At 47.3% G+C, this 27,627-nt stretch overlaps 1 protein-coding gene across 1 annotated transcript in view; it reads right to left on the bottom strand.

The window, feature by feature from the left end:
• Positions 1-6,478: 6,478 nt before the first annotated feature.
• Positions 6,479-27,627, bottom strand: part of KCNB1 (potassium voltage-gated channel subfamily B member 1) — a 112,508-nt gene continuing 91,359 nt past the window's right edge. Inside the window, exon 3 of the mRNA XM_025398062.1 lies at positions 6,479-11,012. Coding sequence (XP_025253847.1) covers positions 9,003-11,012 — 2,010 coding nt within the window. The 3' untranslated portion in view covers positions 6,479-9,002. The remainder of the gene's footprint in view (positions 11,013-27,627) is intronic.

Raw genomic sequence — 27,627 nt, 5'->3', positions numbered from 1 at the left:
CACCACATGCATAAAAAGACACTGGGATTTTTGTTTGTTTTGTGCGTGTGTGTGTGTGTGTGTGTGTGTTGCGCACATGCGCAAACGCTCGTTTTCACCTTTACGGGAAGGACTAGAGACGTTAACTGACGAGAGATGAATAGGACCCACAAATGCACCCCCGAGAAAAGAGTGGCTGAGGACATTGGTCATTTATGGCTAATGTGATTGGCTTGGCCCCTGTCAAGGGTGGGGTGATCAGAATGGCTTTACTGGCAGAAAAGCCCCAACCTCACACCACGACTTCCTGGGAGAGACAGGGTCTTAGCTGATGGAATCTGGGGGCATACTATCATGACGGCTTTGGGGCTCAGAAAAAAGATCTTCGGCTCTAAAAGCTGGAGGGCAGGCTGGCGTTAATATCCAGCTGGACTCCCATGGCTCAGGGAATGCGATCCAGTTTCCAGATGTCAGCTCTTGTGTTTCTGCCCCAGCAAGTCCCAGACCAAGGGAAGTCCCAACTTCGAACCTTTGGCTTAGTCCATTGGAAAACCACTTGGTGGTCACCCCCATGGGTCATGCGTGAGCTAAAATAGAACATGAGGCTGAGAAATGCAGGGTAGGGGAAGAGGAAGGAGGCCAGAGCTGCCCTATGGGCCCCCAGGAAGTGTGGCTCTGAAAGGGCTGTGGTCCTTATCAGCTTGGGGCCTACAAGCATCAAATTGAGATGTCATCTTGAGTCAAAGAACAGATGACATTGATGGGGCAGTTATGGGTTTCAGTGGGAGAGGGGCTCCTCATTTTTCTTCTCTTCGCCGTTAGGTAGGGATTCGTTAATTCCCCCATTCACTCATACATTCACGCATCCAGTTGTCCACTCAGAGGCCAACCAGTCACACATTCACTCACTCATAAAAACACAGGTTGGATGACCATCATGTGCCAAGGGCATAGGTTGGGGATAACCCTGAGTTCCTGGTGCAGAAAATAAGATTCTCAATTTTTGACCTTGGACTGAAATCAAGATAGGCCTGGAGAATCCTCCCTGTTCCCACCCACTCAGGCACACTCAGCTCAACCAAGAGGGAGGCCCAAACCCCAGTGAAGTCCAAGGGATGAAGCCAAGCTGTGGAGATGTCAGAGTTTCTTGGGCATCTTCTCTGCTGTCTGCCTCTTTCCAATCTTCGTTCAGCTCAGGGAAGCAGGAAGTACGGGAAGATCCCCCTGAATGGCCCTTGAGGGCATCCTAATGGGACAGAATTGGGAGTTTCCTACATTTTCATGAATTATCTTATTGTTGCCTCCTTGGGTTGCTGCAACTTGAGTGATTCTGCGGGGCAGAGCCTCCAGTGAGGAATTGGGAGGAATCTTGAAAACTGGTTTTTATTTTATTTTGGTTTCAGAGGAAGGCGGCTGCTCATTCTACCCATCCAAACATATCATCCTGCCCAACCTCATAGTAAAACAACTAAAGATCAACTGGTCTTGGGTTCACCCTGAGGTTGAAGTGTCACTTCCTTCCAACCCACCATGCATAAACCCTCTCTTGTCAAATGCTTTCCTTGGAGAATGCAGTATACAGGCTGATTTGGGATGGAGGCCACAGCTGCAGGAGAGCAGGCATTCTGCCTGGAGGCAGCCAAGAGCCTGGTTTTGCTGTGAAACTGGATTAAAAGCTGCCATTCACTTTTGACCCGTCTGGATTTTTTTCATCGATGGGGACTTTCAAAGGTCTTGAGTGGGATTTCTTATTTGATTTACCAGAAAAACAAGCCCTTTTGGAATGGATTTGTTTTGAAATGGGTTTGTTCCCAGGCAGTTTGCTGTTGCCTGGGAAGTTGTTCACTGTGGGGATGGCTAGTGGGGAACAGATATCCTTGCATCTTTTGTACAGAAAGCCCCAGGCTCATGAGGGCACAGGAGCTGGGCGGAGGGGCTGAAGCACCATAAAACAGCCAGCCAGGGATGGGGAACAGCGTGGATTGCTCCTTGGCTGGCCTGGGGAAGTAGCATGAGTCTTATCCCAATGCGGTACCTGGTAGGCCATTGGGGATAGGTTGGATTGGTGACTGACAGTCATTAAAATATTCCAAGACAGGGAGCTGGAAGGAAGCAGACTTGTCTCTTGGGCACACCCTCTGACAGCTCCAAAGCCCAGAAGTTGTATTCCTGCTAATTGTGCTGCATGCCTTTGCCTCAGTGGCTTGAGCTTGTGTCCAGAGTGTTCAAACCACCTACACACACACACACACACACACACACACACACCCACACCCCAAGAAACAAAGATGAATTTCTGTGGTTGTTCAGCCCAGTTTCCATGCAATGCTAGGGCCCCTCTGCAATGCCCATTTTGTATACATCTAGCCAGCCTCTCTTTAAACATCTGTGATATAAGGGAGCTCACTGTCCACCATGGCATTGAGTTCCATGGTCAGACAACCCAGCCTATTAGGAGTGCTTCCTTAATTTGAGCTGAAATTGACCCGATCCCTTTCACACAATAGAAATTTTCGGAGAACTTGCATACAGCCAGCTGGCAGCTAAGTGGTTTTTTTCTTCAGATGCACTGCCCCACTCCACCCCATCCTGGCCAGCCTTTAGGAGATCTTTTCAGGATCTTTGGAGGGAGGAACAGAGAATTAGGTTTATAAGTGAAGATGAGGGTTCCTTCGATGAATGGAGCCCCACCCAAATTCAAGCTGGCATTTGGGGAAGTTCAGGAGAAATTCTAGGTTAAGATAAAATCAGGGAGCGTGGATGGAAATGCAAACTATATAACCTCTTTCTTGATGAAAACAGCAACAGCCATAGGCAACCGTGTTTGCTCATCTGGGCATCAAACTCAGGAAACTACTGGCAGACATTTTTGTTGTTGTTGTTTTTGTTGCTCTTGTGCAAAGGAAAAAAAAATCTTGTCTGTTTTATTTGACTCTGGTTCACTCTGGTTCAAACCAGACTATCAGAGGTTTTTGGGGTGGGAGAACTCTGATCAGGGTCATAGTCCAGAATAATACAATTCATATTTGAGTTGGCTTCCTCTTGGCAGTTATCCGATGGGATGGCTCACTGCCATCTGAGGGTCCCAGTTTGGCTCAAATTTCTGATTCTAGGCAGAGCCCTGAGCCCTGCAGCTGACAGTGAGGTGGGTGGGATACCAAAACCTAAGCGAATGCCAGTTGGAGATTATTTGGGCTTTCTTCATCTTCCTGCCTGAGTTGACGGATGGAGAATCACTTTCTGCTGAAGATCCTGCCTAGTGAGATGTCCTCCGCCTACCTAGGGCTGAAAACTGCCTCGTGGAATTAATTATCAGGACCATCCAAAACTCCCCCAGGCGTGGATAGGTGGAAGCTGGAAAACTGCCCCTGTCCTTGCCACACACCTCCTGCTCTATGGAGCCAGGCAGCTGGCAAGGGAAGGGGAGATGAGCTAGCAGATTCGGGGACATCTCTTCTCAGGGTTTGGCTGCAAGGGTGTCTGGCCAGTGTTTTTTGGTGAAGCTGTTAGAAATGGATTGAAATGGGCTGGGTGCGGTGGTGACTCACAACTGTAATCCCAGCATTTTGGGAGGCCGAGGCAGGCAGATCACCTGAGGTCAGGAGTTCAAGACCAGCCTGGCCAACACGGAGAAACTCTGTCTCTACCGAAAATACAAAAATTAGCCGGGTGTGGTGGTGCGCTCCTGTAATCCCAGCTACTCAGGAGGCTGAGACATGAGAATCACTTGAACCTGGGTGGAGGAGGTTGTAGTGAGCCGAGATCGTGCCATTGCACTGCAGCCTGGGCAACACAGCAAGACTTTGTCTCAAAATAATAATAATAATAATAATAATAAAATAAAAATAAAAAATAAACAGATTGAAACAAGGAACTGATAAACAAGTCGGTGAGATCTGAGGCCCAGCATGTTCTTGTGAGGTTCATGAGAACCTGAAAAACCTCTGACCTTCAGATCTGATTGACGTTACAGGCTGACAGGGTGCTGGACATGGGAGCAGCCCAGCCAGGAGGGACTCACATGTATTCTGGATCTCAGAAATGTCAGTGATGAGTTTGCTTGCATGAGATTTTTGGTTCCCCAGAGAGGATGAGAAAACTCAGTCCCTTCAGATCCCTAAAGGGGTGTGGGATATAAGCGAAACCAGCCCACATCCCATCCTGATTTTGAGGGCCATCTGTAGCTCCACTTCCCTGGGTCTCATTCCTGCATTCATGCCCTGGATTCTTAAGAACAACGAATAGGAGAAACACACAGAATTGAATGAGGAAACTCACAGCATTGACAGACTCCAGGCCTAGTGTCAAGAAATGCCTACACAAGGAAGTCAGACCCCAAAGTCTTTCCCCACCCTCAAGAAATCAGAATCAAAAGGAAGAAAACCCAAACAGCCCAAGGGACAATGGTAGGAACTGCAAAAGACCAGAAAACATCAGCTACGATAATGACCAACAATGAAACTCCTAAGATATTGTTCTGTATTACAAAAGAAGAAATCAGACTCAATTGCCCTATTATAAATTTGCTAAAAATACATATATATATATATTTTATCTGAACAGAAAAATAGACTACTCTGAGATGCGTGGACATTCTATGACATAGTCGCGCATCAGATACTTCTAGAGCCAGAAAAATGGCAACAGAAAATGCAGAGGTAACTCTTATTTCTGGGTGTAGCCAGGACTGGTTTGGGTTGCCTGGGCTGAGCGACATGAAAGCATTTGGATGCTGTCCTATAAGCAGTGATAGGTGAGGAAACATCAGCTCAGGACTGGAAGCTTTCCATTGTCCTGCCAGGGTCTCAGGGGAGCCCCTTCTCCCTCCTTCCCACTCTGCAGCTACAAAAAAAGTCCTTTCCCAAAGAAGCACGTCCGGAGGCTTTTTGCCTTGCTCTCTTTTGATTCAAAGTTACTTGAATTGAGGCTGAAAAAAGCCTGGGGTATTGTTACTTGAGATTAGTTGGTAGAGAAATAACAGGAGAGAGATTAGCAATAGAGACCTGGCTTTAGTGGCCCTTGTCCGTGGTGAATTTTAAATATCCCCTTGTCCATGGAACTAGACACTCCAGCTGGGACTGGAGCAAGACAGAAATATACAATAGTTACAAATATCAACAATACATTACAGTTTTACAGAAGAGAATACTGTTTTGTTTTTCTCCTTAGAAACATGGATCTTATTAGGAGAAAGGGCAGAGACGAGGCTACAGTTACCAAGACACATGGAGAAGCTGGGAGTCAGTTTGAAAAAGTTTGTGTCACCAGCAGTTTTCAGGGGCAAGCTGGGTGGGTTAAAAGAAATGGCCTCCTCAGGATTTTGTCGTTTTTCCTTCTTACTCTTCTTCCTTCTTGATCCCCAGTCCTTTGGAGAAAGGGACTTCACGGGAACAAATGTTCTCTCCTCCTTTTATCTTTCCCCTTGAAGTGTGCTTAAGATAGAATTCCTAAAGAAGGCACTGAGAAATCTACTGCACCAAAGTCCTGTTGGTTTCTTTTACCCAAAGATAAAAAGGTGAATATACTGTCTCCTCCAAAGCTTCCCCACCTCTCTCACCGCTGGTGGCAGACTCTCCCCCGTGTGATTGGGACACATAGCTACCTGGTCCCTAGCCCTTTCTGATAATGGTGTAAGTTGGAACGCAAGTTCAGCTGGGTTCTTGATGAGTTTCAGTGAATTCGCCAAACTGACCAGCATCCATTCGCCGCGTCCAGCCCCTAGTTTGCTTGTTTGGGTTGACTTGTTTCTTTCTGCTCTCATTGGTTCAGGAATGAATGGGAAATGGACCAGCAAGTTAAAGCAGGATTTGCCTTCAGACCATTGCTTTCCTCTTCTCTATCAAGACCTTTCTATCAGGTGAACTTCTCAGTGAAGACTCTTAGGTAGATTCCCCAGTGCGTGTGTATTCACACATGTAGGTACAGGTGGGGTGGATGCATATTAAAATTTGGATATGTTCTTTTTTAGCGGGTGGATGGGCTGGGAAAACTTATAATACTCTATTTCGAATTGAGCACAGAATAAAAGCTATACTCCCCCAATACATACACACGCAAGTAAAAGAAAAAAAAAAAAACCAATCGAACCCAAACGGAATACTTTCTAAGGCATAGTATATGCTGAATTTCAATTATTCTGTTTCTATAAGAACTCTATAGGACTCTGGCTATGAAGCCTGAAAAGGTAGGTTCTTAATGATACTTCTGAATTCGTCCTTCAAAAGTGACTCAATAAAATGCTACTTTAAGGTTGGACAAAATACACAAGGAAGGAAGGGCCAGGTCCTACATGACCACAGAAGGCAGAAAGGGCCTTTGGTTACAAGGAGAGTTGCACCAATTGGTTTTCGTTTTTTTTTAAAAAAAAAAAAAAAGAAATCATGTTCAATCTGTACACTTCTCATCTGCTTCAACCAACAAATGAAATGCCTCGACTGGAAGAAGGGGTGGTAAATTCCTTCTCAATATATATGGCTATATTGAAACATGTTCACTTTCCTGATATGTAAAATAGACTATATTATCATTATTATTAATTTTTACAGATAGCATCAGCTCTAAAAATATCTGAATTGGAAATCACAACTATTTACTTTTATCAAAAAGCATTTGTTTTTTTCCCTGAATTTTCACATTTGTGCTGATGGTGGACATTAATGGTGATGAAAACAAAGAAGAGACACGTGAGATGGTCGGAGAACTGTCCCACAGTTGTTCCTCAAGAGGCCCCCAGCTCAGACTGCATGTTCAGCAAAGTGTTTTGGGAGTGCTGCTTCCTCTGCCTGGCACAGGACGCCCTCACACTCTCCCTGCCCCTAAGTCCCTTTGTAGTTGCTGCGTGAATACTCTGAAGATACCTAGGAAGAGTGACGTTCTCGTTTTCTTTGTTAATGCAGCAAAGAACAGGGCTGCTCCCTCTTGGGGGGATCCACAGTCTCTGGAGATGCTGAGAGGTGTTATGAATTGGGTTTGTATACAGCAGAGAAGACGTATTTTTAAAAGTGGTGGAATGATCCCATCTCATCATACGTGTGGCAGGTGGCTCAACCTTATGCCTTATGTATGAAGGGCAGGCAGAACAGCTCCATGATATTTGTGTACTGAGAGGTGAATCATGCCATTGTACTAACAGGCAGACCAGCAACAGATGATATTGAGACTTAAGACTAGGTGAACCAATACTATATCTTTCTTCCATTGGGAAGACATATGCCTGTTACTGTATTGAGGATAAGCAGAACTACACTATTGTACTTGGGACATCATCCATCAATATTACATTAAGAGAACAACATTGTTCCATTGTACTACAGATAGGCAGACCAATAACATGTCATCTTTACTGACAGGTGAGCCAACACTATAGCATTGTATTCATCAGTGGTTCAACCCAATGCCACTGTACTGAGGAACGGCCAACAACACCATGCTGTTGGACTAAAAGCAGGCAGGACAATGTCAGGTCATCAAACTAGGACAGGAAAACCAACACCAAGAAATACACCAGAACCACTCAGGATGCACACGAATACTTATTGCTTTTGTCTGTACTGGCTGCATCGATGGCTGCAGGAAGGAGAGTTGAGCTTTTAGTACAGACAGTGACACTGAAAAACCAATAGCTGGTTGACAAGAAAGAGAACAAAGTAAAACACCCAATGTCCAACTGTCACTGTGTCCTTTGAGATGTGCATGTCTCCTGTATACTCGACTTCATGAGAGGCCCCACCCAAGGGGCAAGAACCCCTCCTGACCCATGAGGGTTAAGGGAAGGCTTCAGAGGGGCGGGGAAGGAGCCCACAGACTTTGATATGGCAGACAGTAATACCAGCACAATATTACCCACGGTGGCCAGAAACAGGCAGGTAGCAACAATCCAACTACAGTCCCAACAATTGGCCCACGGGAAATAGTGCTTGTTTTAAAGTGCAAGATGTTGACACTGTCCCTGGCAGAACCTATTTTTGAAAAACATAAAGTGCTTTTTATTTTAACTTTTTTTTTAACTTGAAAACCACAGAAAACAAAACAGAATTTCTATTATAGTAGGTACTTTCCTTGCTGCAGCAGGAATTATTCAGTCTGAACTGGGCATTTCAATGCGGGGTATTTTTTTCCTTTCATTTTTGCAAGTAAAAAAAATCATATTTTTATACTGTTCTTCAGTAACACACAGTCTCTTTGAATAAACTATTTCTTTTGCATATTTGACACTTGCATATCTTTTGAGTCTACACTAGTGATGTAAAGAAAGCGTGTTCCTCCTCCAACCCTAAAGCAATGCTCTGAGTTCATGCTGTTGGCTGGGTTCCCACCTTCTGAACCCTTCCCAGATTGCCAGGGGGCAATTAGAATTGAGTACAAGTGGTGCAACTCACCCTGATGGTATCTCAAAATAAAATCTCAGGTACTACGGAATACTGAAGTCAATGAAGACATTTGAGTAAGGGTTTTGAGCTGGGATCGTGGCTTATGGCGCAGAGACTTCCCCGTGACCAATCATTCCCTGTAGCTGTCTAACAGTGGAATCCATCCAGGAGGTGATGGACAGGTGTTCCTAGGGGTGGCCGGGCAACATTCAATACCAAATTGGTCAACCCACTCTTTCAACACCAGCCGCTTGTTCCAGCATCCTTTTCCAGCTGAAGCCAGGAGGATTGGAAATGTTGCCCTCCAAGGCTGAGATGGAAAGCCATGAGAGAAGAATGGGGAGTATGTGGCCTCAGTCCTGTCTAAAGTGGTGGTAGTGGTGGCTGTGAGTTACACTCATGTCATCTCCCAAAAAGGGCAATAGAGTTGTTACAAGGAGGTGCTGTGCCCTATGGCTTGGCCAACTTCATGCTGATGGACCTGTCATGGCTCTCAAGGTCTTAGGGAGCCTTCTCTGGAGTCTCTCTTCTCTCTGAGGGCTTTACAGGGCCTTTCTGTTCCAGAGTTCATGCAGAAAAGCTCTGTGGCAGGTAAGCTGGACAGCTCTCCTCTTTGGACCTCACCCAAAAGTCTCTCGTCCAAGGTGGGGCAGTTCAGATGCTCTGGTCTCGTGTGCTTCCATGGGCTCCTCCCCCTGGCAACACACGGACGTCAGGGGAGATATGGTTTTCAAGTTTGCACTTTTCCTGACCACTGGGGCCTTTTCCAGTCAATGCTTCTGTGGAGTAAATACAGTTCTGCCTTAAGAACTTAGGGGAGGTGGGTAAAGGGGAGCTTTCAAAGTGGTTTTTCTCCGATCTTGTCCCTGTGCTGAACTTCGGACTGGTACTCCCAGGGAGGCTTTTGGGGGGGCTAGAGTCCACACTGTAGAGCAGCTGCCCCTCATCATCTGTGTCTGCGTCAATGTACTGGTGGACACCCGCCTCAAAGTTGAACGCTATTGCTGTGTGTTTCTCAGGAGACCGGGGGGGTGTCTTAGCACTTGCTGTGGTGTAGATGGAGGACTCTGGGCTCAGCACAGCCTTGTCCAAAAGTGTGGCACACTCCAGTCCAGCGACAGCAGCTGCAGCACTCCCCCGGTTCCTAAGAGGGTCGTGGTACATCCCTAGAACGGGGAGGAGTGGACTGGGGTCACCCTCCATGAAGTTGACTTTAAGTGCTCGGAGCTTCAAAGGGTTGTTATTTTTCATGGAACTCTTGGGGCTCTCAATGAAGAAACTAGAGTGCTGGCTGGCATCAGGGCTGGGGTTGGCCTCCACAAACCTACCACCACTGGCACCCAGAGCTCCTCGCCAGCCCACATCTGGGGCTGTGCTGCCCCCAGTCTTGCTGGGGAGTGATGTCAAAGGGCTGTGGGAGAATCTGGTGGCCTCAGGGAAGTCTGTGGCACAGCTAATGAAGCTATCAATACTCGACATACTTCGCATGTCGATGACCCCTTCTGTGCGAGTGGGCAGAGGGGCTACGGGGCTAGGGACACTCTCCATTTCAAGTTCTTCCTTTGGTTTGCTCTGTGCTGCTGACTCCTTGGTATTGAGGATGGGTTGGGATTGGGTCTTGGCCATCTTATTGTACATGTCTTCCAACTGCTGAACGTTCAGGTGCTGAGGACTAGAAGATGATCTGGCTTTTTCAGGGGATCCCTGCTCCTTAGTTTCAAAGGACTTACTTGAGCTGGTTTCAGACAGTGTTCTCTTTGTCCATTTCCATTTGTTAGGAGATAAGTGGTTATCTTGTACTTTGTCTTTCTTACCCATATTCTCCCCATTTTTCTCAACTACAATGTCCATCATCTCAATGCTCCGGGCAAAAGCATCCTTCATGTTCATGGATACGATGCTGCCATTCCTCTTGGCTCTCTCCAGAGCCTCTCGCCGTTTGATTGCTTTCTCCTGTCTCTTCTGCTCCTTGTAGAACTCAGAGAAGTTATTGACGATGATGGGGATGGGAAGAGCAATCACCAGGACTCCTGCGATGCAGCAGAGTCCCCCAACAATTTTCCCCAGGAGAGTCTTGGGGTAGATGTCTCCATACCCAACAGTAGTCATGGTGATGGTGGCCCACCAGAAAGAGGCTGGGATGCTTTTGAACTTGGTGTCGTCCTCATCCTTCTCAGCAAAGAAGACAAGGCTGGAGAAGATCATAATGCCCATGGCGAGGAAGAGGATGAGCAAGCCCAATTCATTGTAGCTCCTCCGCAAAGTGAAGCCCAGGGACTGGAGGCCAGTGGAGTGGCGTGCAAGCTTAAGGATGCGGAGAATTCGCATGATGCGGAAGATCTGGACCACGCGGCGGACATTCTGGAATTGCAGCACGCTCTTGTTGGATTCGGTGAGGAAAATGGTGACATAGTATGGCAGAATGGCCAACAAGTCAATGGCATTGAGTGGGCCCTTGAAGAACTTCCACTTCTTGGGCGAGGAGAGGAACCGCAGCAGGTACTCCATGGTGAACCATGCGATGCACACAGCCTCCACGTGGGCCAGCTGGGGGTTGTCTGTGGACTGGCCGAACTCATCGAGGCTCTGTAGCTCAGGCAGCGTGTTGAGGGACAGGGCAATGGTGGAGAGGACGATGAACATGATGGAAATTATGGCAAGGATCTGTGAGGAGAAGAGAGTGGGATTTAGTTATCAACCACCTCACGGCATGATCGTCATAACACCCTGGATCTACAGGGCACTCCTCAATGTTCAAGAGCATTTTCACATCTCACTAGTCGTTTAATGAGCCAAAAAGAGAATTTGTTGTAATCCATTTATTGTCCAGATGTGGAAACCAAGGCCCAGAGAAATGAAATGTTTTAAAGCTATCAGCAAGCCCAGGGTTCAAACATACTTTTTCAGATAGTAACCATTTTATAGGCCCTGAAACACTGCATTCTCTGGTGCAACACCTGACTCTGTAGCTGTAGCATAAAAGCAACTTTGGATAATACATAAATGAATGGGCATAGCTGTGTTTCAATAAAACTTTATTTACAAAAGCAGACAGTAGACCGAATTTAGCCTGTGAACCATGATTTGCTGACTTCTGATCTAGACCAGTGGCTCACACTGGGTGGGGAACTACGTTCACGGAGATGATACTAATGGTAATAGCTATCCTTGATTGAGTGTTCGTTGTGTGCTAGGCACTTTCCATGAAATAGCTCATTTCTTTCTTATAATAACCCTGTTCAGTGCTATTAGCTCCATTGAACAGATGCGGACACTTGGGTTTCCACAACTAGTAAGTGGAAGGGCGAGCATTTTAACCCAGGTCTGGGTGACCCAAGAACACAAGCTCTTAAGGCTGTGTTAAAAGTCGGATGTGGCTGGGTATGGTGCCTCATGTCTGTAATCCCAGCACTTTGGGAGGCCTAGACAGGAGAATCGTTTGAGGCCAGGAGTTCGAGTCTAGCCTGTGCAACATAGTGAGACCCTGTCTCTGTAAAAGAACAAAAGGAAAAAAAAAATCAGATGAAAGCTAACCTTTTGCTGGAAAAATGCCTAGACATTCAAGATTTTGCAGGTAATTCCTAGGGAGGCACAGACATTCTGGGCCCATGTTAACTCTTGATTGGAACCATGTGCTTTTGAGGGCTAAAGACCTTGGCTTAGCTACCTTTGAGTGCCCTGGATCAAGAAGAGGGCTTGGCCCAGACAAAGGGCTCAATGGATATATGTTGAAATTAATAGAATCTAGGCCAGTCTACAGACTGTGCAGAAAAGCAAACAGATGTAATCAATTGCTCTGAGGGTCTTTTTTTTTTTTTTCCAAAAATACAAATCCAATCACACTACTCCTTTGCTTAATAAATCTCCAGGGCTCCTCATGAAAAAATCCAACCCCCTAAACCTGTCTATTGGGTCCCCTATACCTGTCTTACTTTTGTAGATTTTTCCCTTTCTCTTCCTCTGACCCTGCTAAGTGGGAACAGGGGGCCTGGTCACCATGGTTGTATTATTTGATCCTGGCTGCCACTGATCAGAGCACGAAGTTTCGATAAAAAATCTAGGCAGAGCCAATCTGTATACTAGGGCTTAGCCAACCTACCTTTGAGAAATTTGAGCTCAGGAACCCAGGCAGTGAGTGGGCTACAGGAGGGTGAGTCCCTGAATTAAATGTTAAGTAGAATCTAGGCTTGAATCAGCTTCATGATAAGCCCAATCCTCAAGCAACTGTCTCCCAAATGTAGGGGACAGAGATGCCATAAAAACATCAGAGAAAGCTGAACCTTAGCCTAGGCATGGTGGCTTACATTTGTAATCCCAACACTTTGGGAGGCTAAGGTGGGGGAATTGCTTGAGCCCAGGAGTTTGAGACCAGCCTGGTCAACACAGTGAGACCCTGTCTCTACAAAAAATAAAAAAATCTGCTGGATGTGTTGGCACATGTCTATAGTCCCAGCTACTTGGAAGGCTGAGGCGGGAGAATCTCTTGAGCCCAAGGAGGTTGAGGCTGCGGTGAGCCATGACCACACCACTGCACTCCAGCCTGGGTGACAGAGAGAGAAACCCTGTCTCAAAAGAAAACAAAAGAAAAAGGAAAAAAAAGAAAGAAACGAAATTAGCCGGGCATAGCAGCCACGCCTGTATTCCCAGCTACTTGGGAGGTGAGGCAGGAGAATCGCTTGAACCCGGGAGGCAGAGGTTGCAGTGAGCCGAGATCGCACCACTGCACTCCAGCCTGGGCAACAGAGTGAGACTCCATCTCAAAAAACAAACAAAAAAATGAAACAAAAGAAAAAGACAAAGAAAGCTGAACCTTCAAGAAAAGCCAGAGAATGAAGGGAAGGTGCAGATGAAGGAGGAGTGGGGACCACAGGAGGGCCATAGCAAGGTGCAGAGGGCAGCAGTTAAGAGCTGAGGCACTGGTGTCAGCCTGTTTGAGGTTCAAGCCTCAGCTCTCTGCCATTTCCTTACATTGAGCAAGTTATTTAACCTCTCTAAGCCCCAGTTTCCTCATCTAGAAAATGGGCAGATAACAGTATCTACCTCAGAGAACTGCTGTGAAGATGAAATGTGTTAGCACAGGCAAAATGCTAGGACAGCTTCCAGCAGCACGTGGTGAGTGTCTAATAGATGCCAGCTGTCATCACAGGGGAAATCTCAGCCCACATCACCCCATCCACTCAGATCACCCAGCCTTGGGGTGGCCCAGTCTCGGTCTTTGCCTCCTGTCCTTGTTCTGAGACTGTCTGCTGTATCCTGTAAGTCAACCCAATGCTGCATGGGTGAGTGTGAGAGGTTTCTGGCCCTGCAATGAATCCCCAGTAAGGACACATGGTTGTCAAGTCCTTCTCATTTTGACTGTGACCCCTCTCTCTGGCCACTCCTGCCATGGGTTCTCAAAATTCACGCTCCTCTAGTCACACACTATCATCGGTCAATTCTGTATGTCCAAGCTTCTTGCTCACTGTCTGGTGAATTCCAACCCATCTTTTCAAATCCAGCCCACGCGATTCCTTCCCTCTGGAGTTCTCCCTGCTTTCCCCAGGCAGGGTTGACTGCTCCATCCTTGGGTTTCCTCACCATTTTACCATACCTTGGGGATACTTACCACTCATATCCCATCACAGATGTGCGCGTGTGTGTGCATGTGTGTGTATGCGTGCGTGTGTGTGCATGCGTGTGTGTGCGTGCGTGTGTGTGCGTGCACGTGAGTGAGTGTGCTTATTGCTGCTCAGAATCGGTCAGCACTGGGAGGATGGGGATGGGTTCTGAGGTTTATCTGTGGGACCCCAGCACCTGACCCAGGGTGGGACACCTAACAGGCGCTCCCCATGTATTTGTTGGCTGTTGCTCAAGTTCATGGAGCTAGAAGTAGAAGGGTCAGGACCAGAATTCAGTTGTTGTTGTTGTTTTAAGAGACAGTGTCTTTCTCTGTTGCGCAAGCTAGAGTGCAATGGTTTAATCATAGCTTACTGCAGCCTCAAACTCCCATGCTCAAGCAATTCTCCCACCTCAGCCTCCCAAGTAGCTAGGACTGCAGGAGAGTACAATCAAGCCCAACTAATTTTTAACTTTTTTTGTAATGATGGGGTCTCACTTTGTTGCCCAGACTGGTCTGGAACTCCTGGGCTCAAGCTATCCTCCTGCCTTGGCCTCCCAAAGCACTGGGATTACAGGTGTGAGCCACTGCACTGGCCTGGGAAATATTTCTTGGTCATCTACTCTGCGTGAGGCACTAGGCTAGACACTTGGGATGCCACAGGGGGCAAGAGAGTGCCGGTGCCCTGATGGGCCAGCTCTGAAGATGAAAGGGAATGTTCCGAGTTGTGGTGCCTCCCCAGCCTCAGGGGTTCTATAACTTCTGATTTTTTTTCTGTAGTTAAGTCTGACACATCCTATGTTTAAAAAAATAGGTTTTGAGTTTCTTGATTTGCACCCATTGAAAAAGAAATATTCTGTAATATTTTATAAAATGAAATGTTTGAGGCCAGGTGCGGTGGCTCATACCTGTAATCCCAGCACTTTGGGAGGCCGAGACAGGTGGATCACCTGAGGTCAGGAGTTCAAGACCAGCCTGGCCAACGTGGTGAAACCCATCTCTACTAAAAATACAAAAAATTAGCCAACCATGGTGGCAGGCGGCTGTAATCCCAGCTACTTGGGTGGCTGAGGCAGGAAAATCGCTTGAACTTGGGAGGTGGGGGTGGCGGTGAGCCGAGATCATGCCATTGCACTTCAGCCTGGGCAACAAGAGCGAAACTCTGGCTCAAAAATAAATAAAATAAAACGTTTGATGTATACAAAAGTAGACCTACTTTATATATAATTTATGAACCATAATCAAATGAACACCTAGAACCCACCATCCAAATGGAGAGACAGAATAGGCAGCAGTAACACTGACACTTCCTTTGTGTCCTTCCCACTCCAGAGACAACCTCTGTGTGCAGTTTTTCATCCCTTGGTTTCTCTGTATGATTTTCAATAAGAGTGTATGGGTCCCTAAATTGTCATTTTGTTGCGCTATTTTTTTTTAAAGAGATAGAGCCTCCCTCTGTGGCCCAGGCTAGAGTGCAGTGGTGCAATCACAGCTCGAATGCCTAGGCTCAAACGATCCTCCTGCCTTAGCCTCCCGGGAAACTTGGACTACAGGCACATGCTACCATGCCTGGCTATACTGTGTAGAGATGGGGTCTTACTATGTTGCCCAGGCTGGTCTTGAACTCCTGGCCTCAAGCAATCCTCCCACCAGGGCCCACAAAGTGCTAGGATTATAAGTGTGAGCCACTGCTCCTGGACTTCCCTCAGTTTTGACACTATACTGTATGTATTTTGCTACTTGTATCACTCTTTCCTTAATGGTAAAAACAAAAAATCAAAAAAGCCTACTCACCTTCTTTGTTTCATTTTAGCTTTATTCTAAGAAATAATATGCAAAATTGCTGATTTTTCATGCCAGGGCTATATGTATTAAATATTCACCAAAATAAATATGTGATTGTTGGAATAACATCTTGGCAGCACACTTTTTAGCGCTCCTGTGTTGAGGTGAGGAGTGTGGGTCCTGGAGTTGAAATTCTAGCTCTTGCCATTCATTGGTAGGATGGCCTTGGGCATCCAAATGTTCACTGCCTCAGTTTCCTTATTTGTAAAATGAGGACATACTAGTGGTTTTTAAGGGGATGATTTTTACTCCTAGGGGACACTTGGCAATTTTGGCAGAAATTTTTGGTCATTACAACTGGTGGGAGGGGTGCTCCTGACATCTTGGGGGTGAAGGTCTGGGATGTCACTAAATGCCCTACAATGCACAGGACAGCCCCCATGGCAAAGAATGATCCAGCCCGAAATGCCATCAGTACTGAGGTTGAGAAACTCTGGGACACGCCAATAGTCAGCCCCTCACAATTGTGGAGTTGGGGACACGGACTGGGTCAGAGAGGTCAGTCAGTGGGCTTTGGGCTGAGCCCTACAGGAAGCTGCTCTTGTCTGGCGACTTCTGGCAGGAGGGCGCCTGCACAGGGAGGAATGGATTCCCGGGGAGTCTGTTCCTTTAAGAGCTGGGAGGTCCTATTTTCCCCCAGAGGCTAGCAGGGGAAGCCTGCTTTGGTTTCTAACCCCCAGACAACTCCAGGGAAGGCCCACATAATTGATGTTCTGCTGACAGATGCATGAATTATGCACCCAGCTATTGTCCAGACCTAAGGCAGCACCCACTTTGTACTGAGACTGCCCTCCCTCTCCCCATCCCTCAGCCCAAGGAGGCCTAGGAAACGAGCGAAGCAGGGGCAGGGGCCCTACTGGACCCCAAGGTGTGGGGGTAGGGGGGAGTGCCTGCTGCTCAGGGTTGGGTTGGGAGGTTCGAAGCACACCTGGCATCTGTCTGTGTGTATGTGCATCACACAGCATGTGCGGTAATGCAGTGTGGGGGTCTCCCCTGACCCACTCCTCCTGGCCCCACCTGCGAGACCTTTTTCTTTTCCAGACTCAATGAGGCCCTTAGAGTTAGGGCCACACTTCCTGCCTGGGGAACTTCCCAACGTGAGTTAAGCCCTCTGTGCCTCAGTTTCCCCATCTGTAAGACGGGGATCATTGCAAGACTGCAGTGAGAATTCAATGAACTCAAAATGCCCTTAGCTAGTGGCACAGTTACTTTAAACTTTAATAGTATTTATTTCTCCACATTTCTTTACATTTATTTATAAGCTGATTTTGGACTTGAGTTTGAGTCCCAGGGCTATTAATCCCCAGCTGTGTGGCTTTGGACAAGTCACTCCCCCTCTCTGAGCCTCTGTTTCCTTTTCTCTAAAATGAAGATAAAGGTAACTGAGCACTTGACACCTAAAAGCTACCTAATATATAATGTTATTAAACTATTATTCAGGGCCAGGCGTGGTGGCTCACCCCTGTAATCCTAGCACTTTGGGAGGCCGAGGTGGGCGGATTACCTGAGGTCAGGAGTTCAAGACCAGCCTGGCCAACATGGTGAAACCCATCTCTACTAACTATACAAAAATTAGCCAGGTGTGGGGGCGCCTTTAATCCCAGCTACCTGGGAGGCTGAGGCAGGAGAATCACTTGAACCCAGGAGGCGGAGACTGCAGTGAGCTGAGATCAAGCCACTGCACTCCAGCCTGGGTGACAAGAGGGAAACTCCGTCTCAAATAAATAAATTATTATTCAGATAATTTATGGTCAGCCCCACCCCTAACCTCTGTGCTGGTTGCTTTTGGAACCAGGAGTAGGTGTATAGACCCCAGTGACTGCCTAAGGCAGCATGCATCCTCTAAACAGCTTGTGGACCCAGATGGACTGTGTTGATTTGGTTTCTGGGATAAGCCCCAGGAGTGGGGAACTGGCCACCACCTGGGAGTCCTCCCGGCCTCAGCTCAGGCCTGGACAGGCCTCTGCTTTTCTGGGATCTGAGCCCAGTTGGGCTTGGCAGAACTCCAGGAACCCGGGGAGCAGAGGCAGGAGCCAGTACCAGAGACTGGGAGGCTGTCCTCAAATTCCCTGTGAAGAGGTTCTGGATCCTGGAGCCTACCTGTCTGCACCAAATGGGAGAGGGGGCTTTGGTCCTCTGGGGGAAAAGATTGGCAGGTGGGGATCCCCAGGGTGGAATCCAGGAGTGCTGGAGCCAGGCCCTCCTCATCCTAATTGTCGACTCTGGTGGTTGATCACAGAGAGGCCTAAGGTCTGTTTATCGTGGCCTCTGCACACTTCTCTGCTGTTCCAGGAATGTGGATGAGGCACAGACTGGGGCACAGAAAAGGGCTCAAGCTCCCCGCTGGGAAGATGAGGAAACTCAAGCAGAGAATGGAAGAGACTTGCCCACAGTCACACAGCCCACTGCGGTCAATACCGTTCAGTAACACTAGAAGCTTTGGCAAGCTGGAAGCCGCACCTAGTGTTTAGGGCTTGCAAATTGCTCTTCATAAACATGCAGGTTTATAGCTGCAGTATTCATAATAGCCCCACAGTGGAAACAACCCAAATGTCCATCAACTGATGAGTGGATAAACAAAATGCAGCTATCCATACAATGGAATATTCTCATCCATAAAAAGGAATGAAGTGCTGATATTTGCTACGACACAGATGAACCGTGAAAACATTATGATAAGTGAGAGAAGTCAGACACAAAAAGCCACTTATATGATTCCACTTATATGAAATGTCCAGATAAAGCAAATCTATAGAGACAGAAAGTAGGTCAGTGGTTGCCAGGGTGGGGGATAGGGATTAACAGTTAATGAGCATAAAGGATCTCATTAGGATGAAAATGTTCTAAAAACTGATTTAGGGCAAAGGCTGCACAACTTGGTAAAATTTAATAAAAATTATCGAATTGTATGCTGGAAATGGGTGCGCATTGTATGATATGTAAAGTAAAGCCTCAATAAAGTTATATAAAAAGTTGCTTTCCATAAAGAGAAGCCCATTGCTTTTCTTTTCTTTCTTTTTGAGACAGAGTCTTGCTCTGTCACCCAGGCTGGAGTGCAATGTCGCGATCTCGACTCACTGCAACCTCCGCCTCCTGGGTTCAAGCGATTCTTGTGCCTCAGCCTCCTGAGTGACTGGGATTACAGGTCACTATGTCCAGCTAATTTTTGCATTTTTAACAGAGATAGGGTTTCACCATGTTAGCCAGGCTGGTCTTAAACTCCTGACCTCAGGTGATCCACCCGCCTTGGCCTCTCAAAGTGTTGGGATTACAGGCGTGAGCCACTGCACCGGGCCTTTTTTTCTTTTTTCTTTTTTTTTTTTTTTTTGAGACAGGATCTCACTCTGTTGCCCAGGCTGGAGTGCAGGGGTGTGATCTTGGCTCACTGCAGCCTCAACCTCCCTTTTCGTATTTTTTGTAGAGATGGGGTTTTGCACGTTGCCCATGCTGGCCCATTGCTTTCCATCCCCACAACATATGGATAGTTCAAAGGAGAGAATAAGAAGCTGAGCAAGCCACAGAACTGCTGTAAGCCCTGCAGCGACTCCTCATTCTCTCAGTTAAGTTCCAGTTCCTGTGCATTTAGTTGGCATGTGCTTATTGAGCACTACTAAGTGCTATGCTAGTTGCTGAGGGTGCTGCATGAATAAGAAAGAAAATTTCCCAGCCTCATGGAACTGGTAGGGAGAGGCAGACCAAAAAAACCCAAAAATGTAAACCAGGGAAGAGGCAAGGTGATGTCAGATAGTGTTAGGTGCTGTGAGTTACTGAGAAAAGCAAACCAGGGGGATCGATGGAGAAGCACTAGGGGTGTCCACAGGAGGCCGAGTGGTCAAGGCAGGCCTCTCTTAGGAGGTGTCTGGTTGCTGAGACTTAAAAATAAGGAGTGTGTGTCATTCAAAGATGCGAACAGTCTAGGCAGAAGGCACAGCACGTATGAAAGCCTTGGGTGGGAATAAGCCTGGTATATCAAGCAACCCAAAGAAACTCAGTGTGGCTGGGGCTGCATGAGTGAGAGCGGGAGAGCGGGGTGAGCCTGATGAGATCTGAGGAAGAGATTTGGGCTTTATATTAAGATCACCTTTCTTCTCTCCCCTGACTATTTCCCCTATTCCCACTGTATTCCACACTGAATCCCGGAGAAACCACTTACAGTTGCCAAACTACACCACCATGGGTGCTTGCAGCTCTAGATCTTTGCTGTTCCCTCTGCCTGGAGTACCCTTCCTCCTACTCCAAACCCACTTCTCCTGGCTGCCTATTCAGGCCTCGGCTTTGGGGCCACTTGCCCCAGCGAGTCCTCTCTGGACCCCCGGTCTGCATTGGGTATATCATTTCTTTGAGCTCCCACAGCCCCTGCGCATCTCTGATCACAGCCCTGGTGCTGCTGAGCTGAAATTGTTTTCTCCTTTCTGTCCCACACTAAAGTGTCAGCTCCATGAGGGCCTGGACTGGGTCGGTCTTGTCCACTGCCGTGTCCCCAGCTCCTGAAACAGTGCTTGGTACAGATGGGAGCGTCCTACATAGCTGACAAATGAATGAACAAACGGATAAAGAAAACCGAGGCTCAGAGAATGAAGCGACTTTTCCAGAGTCTCGCAACTTGTAAGCGGTAGTTCCAGACCCGCAGACTTGAACTCAGGTCTGTGGATCTCCCCAAGACATTTTCAAGGACATAGGAGGAGGCGACTGCTGGCCCATCAAACCTTCGGTCCTTTTATGGTGCTTCCGCTTCCCCCAGCTTTAAGTGGGGATTATAGCTGGGGAGTTTTAATTAGAAGGGTCACTGGTGCAGATCCGATTAAGGGGATTGGGAGCAGTCTGATGGGGTTGCCCGCATCCCCTACAGGCAGTGGCTCCTGGCAGAGGATTGGTGAGACATTGGAGTCAGGAGCCTGCAGGGGGCGCTCGTGGGCTCAAAGGGACAGGAATCCTGTGCTTGTACAACAAAGGATGAAGGCAGAGGGCTTTGCCATGAGAAGAAAACAGTCTCAAAGATGGAAAGAGGATGCAGGGCCAATGTGGAGGGCGCCCTAGCCCTTATAACCCAGAGGCTTTGCTGCTGGGAAGTTTATTTTTACTTGGTTGACCGAGTTTCAAAATTGGGAGATTTTACATAAAAATCCAGATTTTCAGATTCTTTTGGAAAATTAGATGCTCTGTCTTCAGTCAACCTGCATTCCCAGTGGCAACCACTGGCTGGAGCTAAGGAATAGCAACCCCTTGGGACAGGGAACCGGCTGCCCAGTGTGCCACAGGCCCTTCACCTGTTTTGTGATCTGTTTCTGAGGCAGCTGGGTTTGCAGTCACTGACCCACCTGAGGCGATAATGAAGACAACACCTGCCATAGGGTGTGAAGAACTTTCCGGACAAGATCTGCATCGGACTCCACAAACCAGGAACATGGGGGTCACACGTGCTATACACTGCCCTATTCTGTTTCCCCATACCCAGGAGTCAGGAGTCAGGAGCCTGCAGGGGGCAGGCTAAGAGCTAAGAAGGATGAGCAGGAAGTAACCAGGCAGAGTGAAGAGAAAAGCATTCCAGGCGGAGGGAACAGTGTGGGAAAGGCCCCATGGCAAGAATATAGTGGTTGCTAAGTCTGATCAATTCAAGTTCACCAACATCTGTGCATCCGTTCCATTCTCTCCACCTGCACAGTCCCCACCCTCCCGCATCAAGACTTCTTTCTGGCCTCCCCAAAACCACTCTCTGGCCCACTATTGCAAAGACCACTAGCTGTCACCAATATCTGTTCTTCCCCTCTTCCATTGTCATAGAGTTTTAGCTGGACCCAGGGCTAACCAGAATAAAGACCACATTTCCCAGCTTCCCTTGCAGTTAGATATGGCCATGTGATTAACATTGGCCAATGGAAGGTGAGCAGAAATAATACAAGCCCTGTCTCCTTTTCCTCCTTCTTGCTGGCTGGGAGGCAGATGTGCTGGGCAGAGCTGGAGCAACTGTCTTGGATCTGAGATGGAAGCGAATCCCAGCGCTAGACTGGCCCTTTACGGAAAAAGTTTGCCAGCTCCTGGTCTATCTCATAACATCCATCTTGTTTAAGTCACTCACTGTATTTTGGGGTCTTTGTTACAGCTGTTTAGTCTCTCCCTGCCTAACTCTCCAGCCTTCTCTTGTTCCATGATCCTCTCTGCCCTCTCCTCTCAGGTACATTAACCAGTAACCTTCCTTTGGTCGTTCATAGTCTCCACTATCTTCTTGCCATGGGGCCTTTCCCACACTGTTCCCTCTGCCTGGAATGCTTTTCCCTTCACTCTGCCTGGTTACTTCCTACTCATCCTTTTTAGCTCAAGATCACCTGTTCGAGGAAGCCATCCTTGACCTTCCTAGCCAAGTCAAATCCCAATCACAGACTCTCATAGCACTATTATCCTTTTCTTCATAACACTGTTCAAGTTGCAATTTTGCAGTAATGTCCACCTCTGCAGACTGTAAGCAGTGTGAGGGCAGGGGTTATATCTGATTTTTCTCTATCTTGAATCCTTAGAGCACATAGTTGGTTTTCAATACATATCTATGCAACAAAGGATCTCATTTCATCCTGATAACAGTCCTACAGGCTGTGCTGTGCCTCCACCTGTTTCATAATTGGGGAAACTCAGGCTTAGAGGACAAATATCCAGAGGAACACTTAAGAAAATAATAGATGGCCAGGCATGGTGGTGCAGGCCTGTAATCCCAGCACTTTGGGAGGCCGAGGTGGGCAGATCACTTGAGGGCAGGAGTTTGAGACCAGCCTGGCCAACAAGGTGAAACCTTGTCTTTACTAAAAATACAAAAATTAGTCAGGTGTGGTGGCGTCTGCCTGTAATCCCAACTACTCGGGAGTCTGAGGCAAGAGAATCGCTTGAGCCTGGGAGGCAGAGTAGTGACACTGCACTCCAGCCTGGGCAACAGAACAAAACTCTGTCTCAAAAAAAAAAAAAAAAGAAAAAGAAGAAGAAGAAGAAACTAGTAGAGAAAGAGTTTAAATTGATGTTTACTAGACTTTGATGCCCTTCTTTATTTAAAAAAAATATATATACTTGGGACCTTTCTTATCCTAGTATCCTGGGGTCTGGTTTTTAACTTACACCTTCACTTGAACCGTCTCCCTGAGGTAACTGCACTCTTCTTAACAAGCCCTGGGTTGGGCAACCTCTTCCTAACAGGCCAGCCAGGTTCCCACAAGCCTCTCCAAAGGCAGGAATTCTGGGAGGTGGTGATGTCACCATCTTGTGCCCACCTGAGGACAATGGTCTCTGGTGGAGGAGGAGGAGGGACTCAAAACGGATCCCTGCAGAGGGAAGTGAGGATGAGGAGGCTTGTCTCTGGAGGGGAGAAATGCGGGACAGTGTGCTCCCTGCCTGGGTGATTGCCAATTCCCTATATTTGCCGAGGACATGAGCAGTTGAGGGAGGAACTGTCAGTGTTAACTGTGATGAATGGCATGGGTCCATTCCTGTTGTTGAGAGCAATGTATTGAATGAAAAATGAGGAGTGCAGGAAGTGTTAGGCAAGGACAATGTCCCCAGGTTCTGCCGGCCACAAACCAGTTCCCTTGTCCTCTGAGTCTGGCAGGAGGGGAACTGGGGAGGGTAGTCTCTGAGAGCTTGACCAAGGTGGCTGGGGTTGCTAATGGAAGCTAATTACGTGAGTCTGGAGAGATGCGGGGGTTAGGTGCTACTCTGGCTAATGTCAGAATAATGGCTCTGTGAGTGGTCTTTTTTTGATAATAGCCAGATTTTCTGGTTAATGTCCAATCTACTTTTTGAAAGAGACATTTGGGTGGCTTAACAATAGATCTTTCTCATCTATTATGAAATTATAGCAGTTTAGTCTCACTGGAGATTCATACAGAGGTGAAATGGACACGTGGGTAGTCTGGAGACCTACTTTTAATTCTGGCTGGGCATCCTTAGGCAAGTGTCATCACATCTCTGATCTTTCTCATGCAGGATCCACTGAGAGTCTAATGGGTCTCCAGTACAGTTCCTTTCTAGGTGGCAAGGATCTAGTGGCTCTACCATCTCAATAGGTGGCCTCCAGTCTTGCCAAGGCAGAGGAAGGGACAGTGTGGACAAGTCACACTTGCTCTTAAATGCCTGCACCCAAAAGTGATACACATAATTCCCTCCCTCAATAGTGAGGCCTCTGGTCTCTTACTGTGTCCTCCAGGGGGACACAGTAAGTGCTTTGAAACTTACAAAATGCTTTGTAACAGGCTAAGGAGATGGTCCCCAGTATGGGTGTGTGCAAAATATGATACACTGGAGTGCAGAAACAAATGACTGGCATTTCTACCCTTTACTGTAAACCAAACAAACAAAACAAGAAATCAAGTTTTCCTGATGTTAAGTCCACGAATTAACGTCGGGATCTTTGTTCACTCCGTATGTCAGGCAGCCTTGGAGAAAGGAGAAGTGCCCTGGGGGAAGCGTAGGGGTGCTTCAGCTTAGCGGGGTCGGCAAGGAAGCCGTCACATTTTTGTTTGATGGCCACAATGCCACGTATGTGTGTCTGGGGTGGACAGACTTCTAGCACTCATGGGTGTCTGGTTCCAGTCTTCTTCCTGGGCATAATGTCTATTTCCTAGAGGCAGTGGGGCGGAGATATCTGGTTCTGCATGGGCTCTGTGTGGATACTGGCAGAGGCATTTAAGAGTGGGTGTGAGTTCTTCACACACAAACTTTGATGGGTAAAGTCAAGAGATTGTGGATTTGTTCACTATTGTAGCACAATCTAGCATCTTCTGACTAATTCATCTGGTCGAGTCAGGTTACAGATTCTATTCTCTGATTTTAAGCTAACTAGTCCTCTCAGACAAAGATGAATGGCTTACAAAGATCCTGGAAAACGGGCATGGTGGCTCACACCTACGATCCCAGCACTTTGGGAGGCTGAGATGGGAGGATCACTTAAGGCCAGGAGTTCGAGACCAGCGTGGGGAACGTAGTGAGACCTTCCCTCCCCCCAGTCTCTAAAGAAATAAAAATAAAACATAAAGATCCTGGTAAAGCCACAAGGGTTTGGGGGTAGTATTAGTAATGGCAACACAGGAGAACATCAAGATAGTGGCTGAACTGAAGCTTCCCCCACCCGGTGGTCCGAGCCCTTTGGCAGTGACAGCACGAAGTTAAAAATAATGATGATCTCATCAGATCTGACAAGAGGTTGGCCAGAAAAGGGTTGAAATGATCAGGAAGACTCTTTGTATGTGAATTTTCATCTACTCTCTTTTACAGTGAGCCCTATTTTCATTCATTCATCAAAGAAAGAAGGCAGGATAAATGAAATTTGATAAGGAATGAACGAGCTGGATCCAGGGGGAGGGAGGCACTAGAATGCGTTGGTTAAGAACCGGGACTTACATTTTCATCTGTTTCCTAATTTTCCAGCTGTGAGGCCTTGGATAAGTTTCTCAACCTTCCTGAGCCTCCATTTCTTCATCTGTGCAACAGGGACCACCAGGGTTCCTCCCTCACTGGGTTGTCATATGGGAATTCAATGAGAGAATGCATGTGGTACCTGGCATGCAGTAAGGCCTCGATGAATGTCAGATGTTCGTTTGTTTCAAAGCCGTGAGGAGTACTTCGCCTTGATATCAGGAAGACTGTTCTAATGGCGGGAGCTGTTACAATGTTGTTATTCAATGGAGGGAGGCCAAAGAGAAGGGTGGAATCAGCAAGACCTGGGATCAAATCTTGCCCCTGACATTTACTGGCTGTTTGAATTTACACAAGGAACTTCATCTCCCTGAGCTTCAGTTTCCCCATCTATAAAAAGTGACTATTAATACCTACATGGTCAGATTCTTATAAGGATTTGTCTCATTCATTCATTCATTCATTCATTCATGTGGGGATGTGCCAGGTAATCCTTTAGGCCCTGGTGATACTGCAGTAAACAATTCAGGCAAAAATCCCAGTTTGCACGGAGCTGAGGGTTTTATAGAGGGAAGGGGCACACAGTGCACAGTAATAAGTCAACAGGATCATTTCAGGCTGTGATAATTGCTATGAAAAAATGAAGCTGGTCAGGGGAAAGAGAATGACTATGAGACGGTTTACTTTAGCTGGGGTGATCAAGGAGGGCCTCCTTGTGGAGGTGACATTTGAGCTGAGACCTGAATGATAAGGAGGAGTGGGCCACATGACCATCAGTGGGAAAAGCATTCCAGGCAGAGGGAACAGTAAGTGCAAAGGCCCTGAGGTAAGAATGTGTTTGGCAAGTGTGGTTGAAGTAGGGTAAGTGGAGGGGAGAGTAAGGAATGTGGTAAGGGGGACAGACCTTAGGGTGCCTCTAGGCCACACACAATGAGTGCAGAACATGCTATTTTTATTAGTATCATTAGCAGCAGTCTTCCTCTGACTCCCTTTTTCGTCCCCCACTAAGGATCTCCTTTGGAAAATAAGAACATCCATTCTTGTGGTTCTCCTGGAAGATTCCTTCAGTTATTCAGCTGTTCCAGAAGAAAACATTCAGGGCAGCAACACTCCAAGTCCTTGGTCTGGTTGTTGAAGGGGAGGTTGACTCATTAGAATGTAAGGAATAATTGCATTAATTGTCCAGGAAAGTGACAAGGAGGTGACTCTGGTCATGCAATTTTGAGCTTTGGCTTCAACCTTTGGGGTCCTCGCCCTGCCACCTCACATTCTCTCAATTCTTGAGGCTAAGGGGTGAGATCTCTAGGGGCCTCGGGCCACTTTGAGGACAGCCATGTGTGCAAGAGACAAGTCTCCATATTCTACTCTTTCACCGAATCCTGATTTTCAACTGGCTTCTATGACTACTTTGCTTAAAGATCACACCGCCAAGCCTCAGCCTCCCCTGCAGCTAGAAGGAGGTCACATGCTTGGATCTGGTCAATAAGATGGGTGTGGGAGTGTTGTGTGGGACTTCCAGAATCTCTTTTTTTGTTGTTTTTTGTATTATTATTATTATTATTATTTTGAGATGGAGTCTCACTCTCTCGCCCAAGCTGGAGTGCAGTGGCACAATCTTGGCTCACTACAAACTCTGCCTCCCAGGCTCAAGCGATTCTCTGCCTCAGTAGCTGGGATTACAGGTGCGCAACACCATGGATGTAATCAGTAGCTGGGATTACAGGTGCGCACTCTTGAGTAGCTGGGATTACAGGTGCGCACCACCATGCCTGGCTAATTTTTTTGTATTTTAGTAGAGACGGGGTTTCACCATGAGCCACGGCACCAAGCCCCAGAATCTTTTTAAAGCAGGGAAGGCTGCCTCCTCTTTTTAGATCTTCCTCTATCCTGCTGCCAGGGATGATTACATGATTGCTGGAACTCTAGCAGCCACTGAGAGTCATGAGACTGAAAACCCCGCTCTGGGAAAAGCAGAGCAGAATGGTGGAATGAGGCTGGAGCCATGATAACTTTATAGAGCCATGGTACTAGTTCTGGACTATTTTCATGTGGACTGATGAGAGAAATATACTTCTCTCCCTGTCTCTCTTTGTTATAGCAGCCAGGCCTAGATTCTAATCAGCACCACAAAGGTTAGCCCAGTAATTCTCCAGCATATGGAGAATACAGAGTACAACTTACACATGGACTGCCAACCCATCTGATAGTAACACAGGCAAAAAGACACCGGTTGCCCAGAATAACATAGCAATGGACAGGGAACAAGTTGCTATGAACACAACTCCACTCCATGGAGCTTGAGTAGTTCCCTGTGTCCTTAACCAGCTCCACTCCACACCCTTCCTTCCTTCCCTTTCCGGACTCTCAGGAGACTCTCATTTTCCTGTTCTAAGAGATCAACAGAGACCTCCGCACCTTCTCGTTTGCTGTTCCCTGGGCCTGGCCTGG

This window comes from Theropithecus gelada, chromosome 10 (assembly GCF_003255815.1).
Source record: "Theropithecus gelada isolate Dixy chromosome 10, Tgel_1.0, whole genome shotgun sequence".
Classification (NCBI taxonomy): Eukaryota; Metazoa; Chordata; class Mammalia; order Primates; family Cercopithecidae; genus Theropithecus; species Theropithecus gelada.
This window is presented reverse-complemented; position numbering and strand designations above follow the sequence as displayed.